Here is a 13855-nt window from a genome sequence, read left to right as displayed (position 1 = left end):
CCTCTGCTCTACCCACGCCCCCCTCACACTATCACTTTCCATACCCCCAAACTTCTACACGCGATGGCCTAAGGCTCAATCACGAGTGCAAACAGCAGGGGTGTCAGAGGACACCGGTGGAGAGGAAGTATCTGAGCTGATGTTATTTGTGCGGACACTGGCCCTCAGGTCCTTGTATAGTAGATTTACCCAGTCCACAAATCTGGGTCCAATTCCAAACCACTCGACAACTGCCATCAAGTACCCCCATTCTACCTGGTCAAACGCTTTCTCGGCGTCCAATGCTACAACCACCTGTTTCCTTCCCCTCCACCGATGCCATAACCACATTCAATGCCCTCCTAATGTTCGAGAAGAGCTGCCTCGCTCTCATAAACCCGTCTGATCTTCACCTGTCATCTTCGGGAGGCACTCCCTGACCTGTACAACCTCTCCTAAAATTCCTTAAAGAGTTTGTTAATCTGATCTGGAGCTACCACCAACTTCCCTGTCAATTTCCCTTGCCGCAGCCTCCCTCCGGAGCTGACCCGCCAACACACTCCCCACCTTCTCTCCATGCTCGTAATGCCCCCCTTGCTCGCCTCAATTGGCGCACCGCCTTCCTGGTATCGTCAGTCAAAGTTCGCCTGTAGTTATGATAAAGGTTACTTAAATAATTTTGGTTTATTTCCAAAGTAGAGTAGAAGTAATTGTTAGTTTGCGCACAACACCAGGAGACAAAGTCCTTATTATTTTGCTTAAATTTCCAAACACAAACTCTCTCTTTCGGAACTTTAAACTTTTCCAAAAATTGGGCAGTGTTGTGGAGGCAAAAGCAAATCGGTAGAATTTGATTTGATGCCGAATCATATCTTCACACATACATTAACTGTTGGCTGATTATTTTGGTTTTGCAGATGATCATTTTAAAAATAGATTGCATAGACCCACTACAGTGCAAAAGGAGGATATTCGGTCCGTGGAGTCTGCACCAAGCCTCCGAAAGAGCTCCCTCCCTATCCCCGTAACCCAACCTACTCTTTTGAACATGCAGAGGCAATTTAGCATAGCCAATCCACCTAAGCCAATCCACCTAACCTGCACATCTTTTGGACTGTGGGAGGAAACCGGAACACCCGGAGGAAACCAAAGCAGACACGAGGAGAAAGCACAAACTCCACACAGTCACCCAAGGTGGGAATCAAACCTGGTTCCCTGGCGCTGTGAGGCAGCAGTGCTAGCCACTGTGCCACCGTGTCACCCTCAAAATGTAACAATATGCTATAAGTTCACAAAAGTGAAAATAGACTTGTTTTACTATCTCAACTTGAGTATAGAAAATTAACCAATTAATTACAAAACCAGACAAGATGCACCTAATGATGCAGTTTAAAAATACTATTAACTAACTTTATAATTTCCTTGAGGCAAGTTTGTATTTGTGTGTTTTTCATTGAGACATATTTAATACAAGCAAATTATTAACATTAGTTAAAATGTTATATGTTCCTTAGCTAGTTATAACCTAATCTGGTTTAAGATGTTGGCTCAAGCTCATTTGTAACTCATCAGAAGATTGTGGGTCCTATCTTACCTGAAACTTAAGAACGTAACATAGATTGATATTTCAATGCTGTACCAATTCTTCACTGTAAAGTTGCTATTTTTTGATGAGGGAGTGAATTAAGGCCCTTCTCTTAGATGGGCATTAAAGATCCTATGGCACACAGGGGATACAGGATAAGGTAGTTTCAAAAACGGGAGTGGGGGAAGGGAAGGTCTCGGAGATTTATAAAGAACTCATGGAGTGGGAGGGAACCCAGATAGTGGAGGTAAAGCGCAAGTAAAGGTGAGCTGGGTAAGGAGCTAGAGGCAGGTGTGCGGGAGGATGCTCTGAGTTGGAGTCAACACATCCTCATCATGTGCCATGCTCAGCCTGATACAATTCAAGGTGGTTCACTGGGCACACATGACAGTGGCCCGGATGAGCAGGTTTTTTGGGGTGGAGGACAGGTGTGTGAGATGTGTGGGAGGGTCTGCAAATCATGTCCACATGTTTTGGACATGTCCGAAGCTTTGGGCATTCTGGCAGGGATCTGCCGGTGTCATGTCCACGGTGCTAAAAACGAGGGTGGCGCCAAGTCCAGAGATGACGGTCTTTGTAGTGTCGGAATTTGGCTATGCTAAATTGCCTCTACATGTTCAAAAGAGTAGGTTGGGTCCAGAGGGCGGGAGAGGCTGACATTGTGGCTTTTGCCTCCTTGGTAGTCCGAAGACAGATCCTATTATCGTGGAGGGACTCGGAACCCCAAAAATCAGAGGTATGGGTTAGTGACATGGCTGGGTTTCTCAGGCTTGAGAAAATTAAGTTCGCCCAGAGAGGATCAATGTTGGGGTTTGTCCGGAGGTGTCAGCTGTCTATTGACTTCTTTGGGAAAAACGAAACTGTTAGGGGGGGGGGCTAGGGCTTGGGAATGAGGGGAGTAGGAGGAGTTAGTTTAGTTTAGGCGGGATCAGCGAGAGGAGATGAAGGGACTTTGGAATTGTGTGTATAAGCCATGTTGGCTGGGTATGGTTTTTTTTGGGGGGGGGGGTTACTTACTGAATTATGTTTGCATTTGTATCTTTTGTTGTTATAAAATCATAAATGCCTTAATAAAATGTTTGTTTTAAAAAAAAAAAAAAAAAAAAAATCCCATGGCACTATCCAAACCCCCCCAAGTGTCCAGGTGAACATTTATCCCTTGACCAGCACCACTAGAAATGATTACCTGTCAACTTGTCTCATGCTGTTTGCATTTGTGAGACCTTGCTGTCTGTAACATAGCTACTGTGTTTGCCTACATTATAATAGTAACCACAGGCAGAACTTTACAGGCCATCCTGGGTGGGAAAGCTGCTGGGTGGATGCAAAATTAGGGTTCAATACCATTTGGCAGCATGCCTGCTGCCAGCTTACCTACCCAGGCCAGTGTTTATGGGAAGCAGGGGAGGCATATGATGGGCTGCACAACCAAGCCCATTAACAGCAATTAAGCTCCTTGTATCCACCCCCCTCTCGCTGCCCTGTCTGACATGCCCATACCCCCACCTCTGTCTGCCAACCCAGCCCCAAGAGGGCCACTGGCTTAATTGGGTTTGGGAAATCCATAGTTCCCCTTTCTCCCAGGCCTCCTGCAGTAGCCACAAATCCTTGTGTAGCGCTGAACCTTTAGCCCCCAATTGGCCAACAGCTCTAAAGAGTTGGGATTTCCTGCTGGAGATAGAAGGAAGTCCCGACTCATACAAATTGAGGGACAATTGTTCAAAAATTAAAGTGGAGCAAATGCGCCAAGCAGAGGTGGGCTGTCTTCCAAAATTGAAGCGAAGGTATGGGGAGCGCTCTCCCAACATATAATCCAGCCCTGCATTTTGCAACCATTGAAGTGCCTGGAACATGCTGTGGTTGTGAAAAATGTTTTTTAAAGTTCCTTTCTTTGCCTGGGCTAGTGATTGACTTTAGTTCCTCATATTTTATTCAAGCTATATATAGGTTAGGGAAAAAACAAATTCCATCATGGCTACAGTTAAAATAATCTGTTCCCTTTTGTTTCTGCAGGTAGCATCCGACACATGTACTTCTATCACAATGCTCAAGGAAATAAGGCTCTATTTGGCCTGTTCATCCCTTCTCAACGGAAGGCCTCCATATTTGTTCTTGACACTGTAAGTAATTCTAAGATCAGCCTTCCAGATAACTACAGATTTCTGCATCAAGAATGTTTGTTCCATTAAAATAACCAAGATGTTTTTGCTTTAAATATATTATAAAGACCAAAGGTGGGCCATATTTTATTCTATGCTGTTTATAGAATAGAATTTGCAGTGTTCATAGAATCCCTACAGAGCAGAAGGACGCTATTCGACCCTTGGAAAGAGCACCGTACTTATGCCCATACCTCCACCCTATCCCCATAACCCAGTGACCCCACCTAACCTTTTGGACGCTAAGGGCCAATTTAGCATTCACTTAACCTGCACATCTTTGGACCGTGGGAGGAAACCGGAGCACCCGGAGGAAACCATGCAGACACGGGGAGAAAGTGCAAACTCCACACAGTCACCGGAAGCTGGAATTAAACCCGGGCCCTTGGAGCTGTGATGCAGTAGTGCTGACCACTGCCATCGTGTTTCCCACTTTAAAAAAAAAAAAATTCACTTGCATTTTACACGTTGTGCTTCAGATGTGGGGCACTATGCTTTTCTGAAGCACGATGTGTAAAATGCAAGTAAAAAGTGCTAACTGATCTCAGGTAAGGACAGCTATCAAGAGCAAAAATGACCACTATTTCCTAATTGCTAATTGTGGTCCCAACTGGTAAGTACACGTGGTTGAGGAGCACACGGTAAGACTCCATTTCCATATATGCCAGAATTCATTATTTTGGCTCAAACCACTAGAAACCTACTAATGTCAGTGGCACCATAAACCAAGAAAAATCTGCTTTTAAAGAGGTTGAGAATTCTGGAGTATAATCTCAAAAGATGCAGAGTAAAGCTACTCTTCCATCACGAGGAAGAAAAACAATATACCATGGATGTTGTGTCTTTGCCAGTGCCATGAAATTAATAACTTAGCATTGTGGACAGCACGGTAGCATTGTGGATAGCACAATTGCTTCACAGCTCCAGGGTCCCAGGTTCGATTCCGGCTTGGGTCACTGTCTGTGCGGAGTCTGCACATCCTCCCCGTGTGTGCGTGGGTTTACTCCGGGTGCTCCGGTTTCCTCCCACAGTCCAAAGATGTGCAGGTTACATGGATTGGCCATGATAAATTGCCCCTAGTGTCCAAAATTGCCCTTAGTGTTGGGTGGGGTTACTGGGTTATGGGGATAGGGTGGAGGTGTTGACCTTGGGTAGGGTGCTCTTTCCAAGAGCCGGTGCAAACTCAATGGGCCGAATGGCCTCCTTCTGCACTGTAAATTCTATGATATTCTACTCCCTCGAGTTTACAGCAGTTGTTGCTGTCTCAATACAATGGACATTTTAAAATTTGTAATCTCGAGGCACAAAAATTTTTTCCTTGCAGTCTGTGCTGAGAGTTAGCTTGACAGAAACTGCTGGATGGAACAATGTTTTCCTAACACCTTGTAACCAGCTTGCAGGTTTTACACAAATGTATTTTTGAGGGATTTATATTTGTATTGATAAACATTAGAAATAAGGTCTAGTTTTAAGTGTGATTAATTTAATGTTTCTGTGCCTGGGAGGTTAAAATCTATAGTTAGATTCCTGCTGGTCAAAGGTGTTTGTCTGTAGATTTAAATTCCAACTGTGATTCTAGTGTGCTTAGAGAGGGCTATACATAAACCAGCAGTAGTTGCTTAGCACCTGGAGCCTCGTAAGGTACAGAAGAAAGTTTTAGTTTGGCTGAATTAGATTGCAATTGGTGGTAGATAGAGAAAGCTCTGCAAGAAGCAGGTTTTAGAAGGCTAAAGATAGAACATCTCTTTGGCTTTGCTGGAAGCCTTCTTGTAGGGAAGGAAGTCCTTACCTGGTCCAGTCTACATGTGGCTTCAGATCCACAGCAATGTGGTTGACTCCAAAATGCCCCCTCAAGGACAATTAGGGGTGGGCAATAAATGCTGGCACAGCCCACGTCCCATGAACGAATAAGAAGAAAATAACAACCACTATGGAAGGCTGAGGCACATCAAGATAGAGATGTGGGATTGAGGTAGGGAGCAAGAATCAGGAGGAGAGGGATGAGAGCCAGGAGGGAGCCATTCGGTTTCAAGATTTAATATTGCATCAACACTGTCATCTGACCCTGTGCTGTAATGACAATCGAGGTTGCTTGCAAATTGGGCTCCTCAGCTACTCTCATTGCAGCAAAGTAACTAAACTGCTTTAGAGTTTTAACATAAACAGTTGCTATTTGGATCCCAGCTCAAAATTCCATTAAATTGAGGCTAATTATCACAAAATTGATATCTTTGAGGGGCAGCAGAATTATTGGTGTAGAAAATGTCACATTGGTGCAAAAGATTGTTGGACACGTAGAAATCTTCTATGCTGAAGTTGGTCAGGGAGTACTTGTTGCAGTCATTTGCTTTCTGAAAATAATTGGCCTTCTCTTCATGTTGGTGTTCAAAAGTATAAAGGGTTTTTCTGGAGTAGGTGGAGAGAAGCTATTCCCAAAGGCAAAGTGGTTAGGACCTAGGGACATGTGATTAGTAGCTCTTTCAAAGGGCTAGCGCAGATATGACATTCTGAATTGGAATCCTTCTGTACTGTATAATTGTGGTGCATTTTTCACCTTGAGCATAGAATTTCCCAGGAACCATGGGTGGATCATACACAGTGCCTGAAGGTGGAGAACTCCAGTCTGTACCATTCTCAACTAGATTAACAGAATTTAATGGGAGCAAGTTGATATTTTGGAAATGTGTCTTGATTGAAATTTGTGAATGTTATACCAATTTATGTAACCCAATCAATAGATTGGGGTTATGGAGGACATCAGATAGTGACTGACTAATTTTAAATCCTTCAGCAATCCTCTGATGGAAGTTTTCTTATTTTTGATTATACCTCAATAGTCGTTATCTGGCTCATGTTAATTATCACTGACTTAACAGAAAATGTATTTCTGGGTAACAACTTTGATGGTTTAAAATGCATGAACTGTTGGGAACCTAAAACATTGCATGCAATTTTGTTCATGGGCTGCTGTTCCTTAGATTTGTTTTTATCTCGCCAAAGGTACGCAGTAATCAGATGCCAAACTTGAATAACGTGTACGCAGCTGAGCGCACTGCTATGCTGGAGAAATTGAATGAAGAACTACTGCCACCTGATAAGCACACATTTGAAGTTCGGGCAGAAAAGGACCCAAAGTTAGTCTACAGAGCAATTCAACGCCTTCTGTTGAGCTACAAGGTAATAACTTCTATTGGGGCGATGTGTTGAAAAAATAGCAGATTATAAAGTAGGTTTTCTTTCCCACTGTTGGGGTTTCCTATTTAAAGCAGAAAATACACTTTCTTCTTTTAAATTAATATTCTGAGTGCATGTTCAGACATTTTAAATCAATTTCTTTTGTGTTATTTTTAACTGAGCACCAGTCATTAAATTTGGCTAGACATTGCAGCATGATCTTTTAACTGGAATAAGTAGAAAGCTATTTTTAACTCATTCACAGAAAGTGAGCATTGATTTCAAGTTCACTATTTATTGTCCTTGAGAAAGTGGTGGTGATGAGCCGCCCCCATGAAACGCTGCCGTCAGCAATGATGAAAAAACATTCGTACATTTACAAGCCAGTGATGGTGTGCATCTTTGAATGGAATTTGTAGTTGGTGTTACCATGCCCTTGAGGCCCTGGCTCAAAAGATCGTACCCTTTTTTTCATAAAATGTGGAGTAACAGAGTCACAGGACCGCAAATTAATTTTAACAGCTAGAAAAATCATTTGTTAAACATAAAAAGGATGCTTATACAATACTCCTTTACTTCCTCCTTCTCTTAACAAATGCACACAAATTTTAAGATTAACGCTGATTCCAAGGTACATCTTAAGCTACAGTGGGCTCGTTAACACGGCATCCAGATTGGCAGTGGTCACACCCACACACACACACCATTCTGAACCCAAGTTAGTGTCTGGATTTCTCCTCAATCTCCCCAGATGATTGTCACATGAGTTTTCAAGCTCCCCTCCCAAAAACATGCTTTAAAATCTTCTTTCACAATAATGCTTTCCATTAGGGGTTTGCATTCCAAAACCTAGTCCAGATTTTCCAAATGACTCTTTTAAACAAAGCTTCAGCTCTACTTTTAAAAGCAAATCCAGTATCCGAGTTTCACACCAACCCTTAAGGATTTCTTTGTCTAGATTGCCGTACAAACTGATCCCAATGGTTTAACTCAATTACCAGACTCTATTAAAATGGCATCAAACTTTTGATTTGCCCCTGAAGTCTGCTTTCCCACTGGTTACTGAATTGTCTCTTTAACTCAGAACACTTTGTTTACTCTTCCTTGAATTCTTCTGAAAAATACCTTTGTCTCTGTTCTCTTAACTTCAGTCATCTTAAGACATTCTTTATGTCCCAATTCCCTGGTCATCTGCACAGTAACTGGCTCTTTGGGAAGCCTGCCTCTCTGCAGCTCCCATTCTGTCCAGTCTTCGTTCTTATTTTTTTATAAATTTAGAGTACCCAATTTTTTTTTTCCAATTAAGGGCAATTTAACATGCTAATTCACCTATCCTGCACATCTTAGGGTTGTGGGGGTGAGATCGATCCACGTAGACATGGGAATAATGTGCAAACTCCACACGGACAGTGACCCGGGCCAGGATCGAACCCTGGTCCTTGGCGTCGTGAGGCATCAGTGCCAACATCCGCACTACCATGCTGCCCCATTCAGTCTGTCTTAGAACATAGAACATACAGTGCAGAAGGAGGCCATTCGGCCCATTGAGTCTGCACCGACCCACTTAAGCACTCACTTCCACCCTATCCCCGTAACCCAATAACCCCTCCTAACCTTTTTGGTCACTAATGGCAATTTATCATGGCCAATCCACCTAACCTGCACGTCTTTGGACTGTGGGAGGAAACCGGAGCACCCGGAGGAAACCCACGCAGACACGGGGAGAACGTGCAGACTCCGCACAGACAGTGACCCAGCGGGGAATCAAACCTGGGACCCTGGCGCTGTGAAGCCATAGTGCTTTCCACTTGTGCTGCCCGTTGAGAGATGTTCACTCCCTGGTATCGTATCTTCAACTGCAATATATCCAACTAAAACTTAAAAGATTTTCTACCTTATGCGGCCTCTAGTTACTGAGCAATCACTGCACGTTTATTTACTCTTAACGCCGTAACCCTCTAACCACAATAGAAATACAGTTGGAATTTAACGAACACACACGGCGGCATGGTAGCAGTGATTAGCACTGTTGCTTCACAGCTCCAGGGACCCGGGTTCGGTTCCCGGCTTGGGTCACTGTCTGTTCTCCTCGTGTCTGCGTGGGTTTCTTCCGGGTGCTCCGGCTTCTTCCCACAAGTCCCAAAAGATGTGCTGTTAGGTGAATTGGACATTCTGAATTCTTCCCCCCGTGTTCCTGAACAGGTGCCGGAGCGTGGCGACGAGGGGATTTTAACAGTAACTTCATTGCAGTGTTAATGTAAGCCTACTTGTGACACGAATAAAGATTATTATTACATACAAACATGAATCCAGCATGAATCTAACTTTAGATTTTACCCTTCCAGGTACATTAAATTAAACCCACTTAAATCTCTACTATATTTCTAATGTTTACCAGTGCAAATATAAATCCCTTAACTACATTTGTTTTCGTAACATTACAAATTGACCAGATAGACAGAGGTTTCTGGAGCAATTTTGTAGGATGTATACCAACTTTAATTTTGATTTTTGCCTTGCAATAGGTTCGAGCTGCACACTATTGTGCATATATTTATACATTCTAAATATAATTGCAAACTTGTAACTTCCTGTGATCAGTATGGTAACTTGTGAGCTACTGCAATAAAGTCAAGACTTTCCTATATCCACCCTTCTGCTCTGAGGCAGATTTACTCCTGGATAACTGAGTTGATATCCTGGGCTAATGGCAATTTCCCTAGGATGCGTGTCTTGCAAAATGTAGAGCAGGATCATAGAATAAGACTGGCAATCTGTTACCTGCTATTGTATCTTTATATGTCATTACTAAAATAAGGACAAGAGGCAATTAAAGATTAATCTTAATGCAACAATCTGCACAGGAATTGAAGGAAGCTGACTGATTTTAATTTATATTTTTAAGGATGAAAAAAGAGGTCCAACTCTTATTGCTGTACAATCAAAGTGGGACCTGAAGAGGCTGAAAAACGGAATGCCAGTTCTGGATGAGTTTCCGATGGTGCCTGTTCATGTAAATGATGATATCAGCTATGGTGTATTGGATTGGCAGCGTCATGGTGTTCGTAGAATGATCAGACACTACCTCAGCCTGGATAGCATTTTGTCCAAAGCATTTGAGATGGCCAGGTAGAAGAAATTAAAAGTTCCTGAAAGTGAATAGGTCATACAACGTATCTGAAATTTACTTTGTTTCAGTCGAGCTCCTTCAATGGCTTATGTTAAGAGCACATTTATGTTAAACGCTAAGATGTTCCAAAACCCAAAGGGAGCTTTGCATTTGCTGCTCTCAACTGTATTTTGCATTTGCTATATTGTGAGGAAGGATGTAAAGATCAGTGAAGGATGTTCCAGACTCTGTTGTTGTATGTTTATTAAACAGTAAAATACACATAGTAAACTAAAATATACTTAACTACATTAATGACTATTCACAATATCTTTAAATTTACCCAGTTCCAAACCCTCTGTTTTTCTAACCCCAGAGTTAAACCTCCCCAAATAACATCCCATAGGTTTTTAAGTTATAAGCAAAACCCAGCAATAATTAGCACACCAGGCAGCTATATCTTTTTGGGATTGCTTCCTATTTAAAGAGACAGCTGGCTTTCTCCAGGCACAGTTTGTTGGAAGTGGACACAGCTTCCTGCTGTGTGGGCTATGGTCTCAAAACAGCTACCTTCCATATGGTGAGCATGCCTTTGATACACAGGTTTTTCCTTTTGATTTTCCTTTATCTGAAATAACCTTCTTCAAAGTCCCTCTTAATTACCTTTATTACATGAGCTCACCTTTTTGAATGTAAGTATGAAATCCACCCCATCTTTTGAACTTTTATTTTATCATCTCTATTTTTTGGCATTCCATCTCCCATTGTTACCAACTTGCCTTGGTAAACATTTGTTCACAGTGTTGCTAGTCTAATCATATCAAAGTCCTAGTTCCTCCACTCAGCCAATCTGCTTTTTTTCCAATTTCCATTTTAAAAGTAGCTTGTTTTTCCTTTAAGCAATAAACCACCAGAACACATTCCCAATTTTTAGCTTTCTTATTTTCCCATTTTATCTCGATGTCCTAACAATTAGCAAGGAACTAGGGTAAGTTCAAAGCCCATGCTGGTAATGGAGATCTCTGCACTGTGCTAACATAGGCAGGACAGCTGCAGCAGAGTTGACAATTTGGCCCAGCGTTTCAGGATTGGGGATGAGGTGGATGGTGCAGGGTGGGAGTGAAAATCAAATGGGGTTTCCACTCTTATTTACCCACCCAGTGATACTTGAGATGTGCAAATGTGTAGATGTTGTATTAGGATGTGATTATTATGGGCCATTGCACCCTCTCCATGGAATGGCTTGCTGACATTTTGTCAAGGCCAGCATAAACAAATGGCCATATGGGCAAGTTACTACACACCAATTTGTGCCGTCAGGCAAAGCGCAGAGAAGAATGGAGGGGAAAACCATTTGCAACCTATCATGTATTATTGGAATTGGCATCCTTGACCATAGACATGAAGATTTAGCCTCCTTGTCCATATCTTTGAGAAAGTCTGAGGAAAATATAATCTTGGTTGCACTTGTACACCTCCAAGTGCCAGTTATATAATAACATTGACAAAAGTCTTGAGGATAGCTTCTCAATGGCCCTTTTGCCTGGGGAGATGCATGGTACAGGGATATCTCACAGGTGGAGAGGTTGAAAGATGAAACTGATGAAGGAGCTGCGCTTCGAAAGCTAGTGATTCCAAACAAACCTCTTGGACTTTAACCTGGTGTTGTAAGACTTCTTACTGTGCCCACCCCAGTCCAACGCCGGCATCTCCACATCTTAAAATAGAAATGAAGCATTAGAAAAGAAAAAATACACCCCGATTTCTTGTGCATACCCAAAGATGACGACTACCTGCTGGTGGCAAAATGTGATCAATTCAAATTCTAGCTATTTGGATGATGATGTTTGTGTGACCCCTGTTCCTTACATTGAGGAAGTTTGAACTAATAAAGCAAAATAAAATAAGAGCATTGACGACTGAGAGAGGAAATTACTGTGTAGTAAACAAATGTTGTTTAACACAATGCATAATTTCTTTTCAGATATTACCACATTCCCATTGGAAATCTTCCAGATGACATCTCAACCTTTGGATCAGATCTCTTCTTTTCCAGACATCTTAGACGGCACAACCATCTCTTGTGGCTTTCCCCAACATCTCGGCCTGATCTGGGAGGGAAAGAGGCAGACGATAATCGTCTGGTGATGGAGTTTGACGAGAGGTCAACAGTTGAGATTAATAATCCAGGGTGTTACTCTACAGGTATGTATGCAGCAATGCAACAACAGATATTACTTAGCAAGGATAACTGCACCCTTTTCTTTTAAGTTGTTCAAAAAGCTACAGATAGTTACCAATTTTTCCCTCCCTGCTTCGAACAGCACGGAACAATAAAAGAATTTGAATGGGAGAAAAAATTCTAGCATGGGGAATAGCAGAAAATGTTTTAACTGAAAAAAACTGCATATGCATTGGTGTAGCCACATGACTTGCAGACATGGATTACATCTATCATCTTTCCAGTTTAGTTTGTCTGGTTAGTTGTCTGCACAACAGCCACAGCAGGCAGAAGTAAAATCACTACACAAAGGAAAAGACTGGTAGCATCACAACAGTAGCAATGACTGCACCATCACTGGGTATGGCCACATCCACCGAAGGTGGCAGCACAGTGGCGTAAGGAGAGAGTTGCCCTGAGAGTCCTCAACATCAACTCTGAACATCATTAAGTCTCATGGTATCAAGGCAAATGTGGACAAGGAAACCTCCTGCTAATTACCACCTATCACCCACCTCAGCTGATGAGTCAGAATTCTTCCATGTTAAACACCACTTCGAGGAAACACTTGAGGTTATCAGATGTACTCTGAGTGGGGGACATCAGGGTCCAAGAGTACCTCAACTAGCACCACTACTGACTGAGCTGGCCAACTGCCAGACTGAGTCTTGCTGAGGGAACCAACCTACTTGACCCTGTCCTTGCCAATGTAGCTGTCGCAGATGCATCTATCCATGACTATTAGCAGGAGTGACCCACACAGTACTTGTGTAGACAAAGAACAGTACAGCACAGGAACAGGTCTTTCGGTCCTCCAATCCTGTGCCGATCATGATGCCTGCCTAAACTAAAACCTTCTGCACTTCCGGGGTCTGTATCCCTCTAATCCGATCTTATTCCTGTATTTGTCAAGATGTCTCTTAAACATTGCTATCGTACCTGCTTCCATCACCGCCCCCGGCAGCAAATTCCAGGCACTCGCCACCTTTTGTGTTTTAAAAAAAAAAAAAACTGGCGTTGCACATCTCTTCTAAACTTTGCACCTTAAACCTCTGTCCCCAGTTAACCTTTCCAGCCTGGGAAAAAGCTTCTAATGAAGTCATGTCTTCACATTGAGATACCCTCCATTGTGTTCAGTGGCACGACCACATGGAAACAGAAAAAATAGGAGCACCCTCGCAAACTAATGAAAATGACCCCCCCACCCCCTGTAAGGAATTCTGTCTGTTGCCACCTACACCCCAGCCATGCTAAATTGCCCTTCAGTGTCCAAAAAGGACGAACGGGTATGCTGAGGGAGAATTTAGAATGTCCAATTCACCTAACAAGCACGTCTTTCGGAACTTGTGGGAGGAAACCAGAGCACCCGGAGGAAACACACGCAGACACGGGGAGAATGTGCAAACTCTGCACAGACAGTGACCCAAGCCAGGAATCAAACCCGAGTCACTGGCGCTGTGCAGCAACAGTGCTAACCGCCGTGAACCAGATCCACTGGCTTCCCCTTGTCCACTCTATTCCGTTCCATTCTTGAAGAATTCCAGTAGAATTGGGACCCTGGAGCTGCAAAGCAACAGTGTATCGTGCTGCCCAGATGCTGAGATTGTCCTGTATTTTCTCTGTTAAAC

The 13855-nt window shown here is 42.9% G+C and overlaps 1 protein-coding gene across 1 annotated transcript in view; it reads left to right on the top strand.

Moving 5' to 3' along the window:
* pole (polymerase (DNA directed), epsilon) overlaps nt 1-13855 on the top strand; it is a 204791-nt gene that overhangs the window by 143393 nt on the left and 47543 nt on the right. Inside the window, exons 35-38 of the mRNA XM_072487322.1 lie at nt 3578-3684; nt 6724-6900; nt 9803-10026; nt 11991-12211. Of these exons, the coding sequence (XP_072343423.1) occupies nt 3578-3684; nt 6724-6900; nt 9803-10026; nt 11991-12211 (729 nt within the window). The remainder of the gene's footprint in view (nt 1-3577; nt 3685-6723; nt 6901-9802; nt 10027-11990; nt 12212-13855) is intronic.

Source organism: Scyliorhinus torazame, chromosome 1 (genome assembly GCF_047496885.1).
Source record: "Scyliorhinus torazame isolate Kashiwa2021f chromosome 1, sScyTor2.1, whole genome shotgun sequence".
NCBI classification, from domain to species: Eukaryota; Metazoa; Chordata; class Chondrichthyes; order Carcharhiniformes; family Scyliorhinidae; genus Scyliorhinus; species Scyliorhinus torazame.
This window is presented reverse-complemented; position numbering and strand designations above follow the sequence as displayed.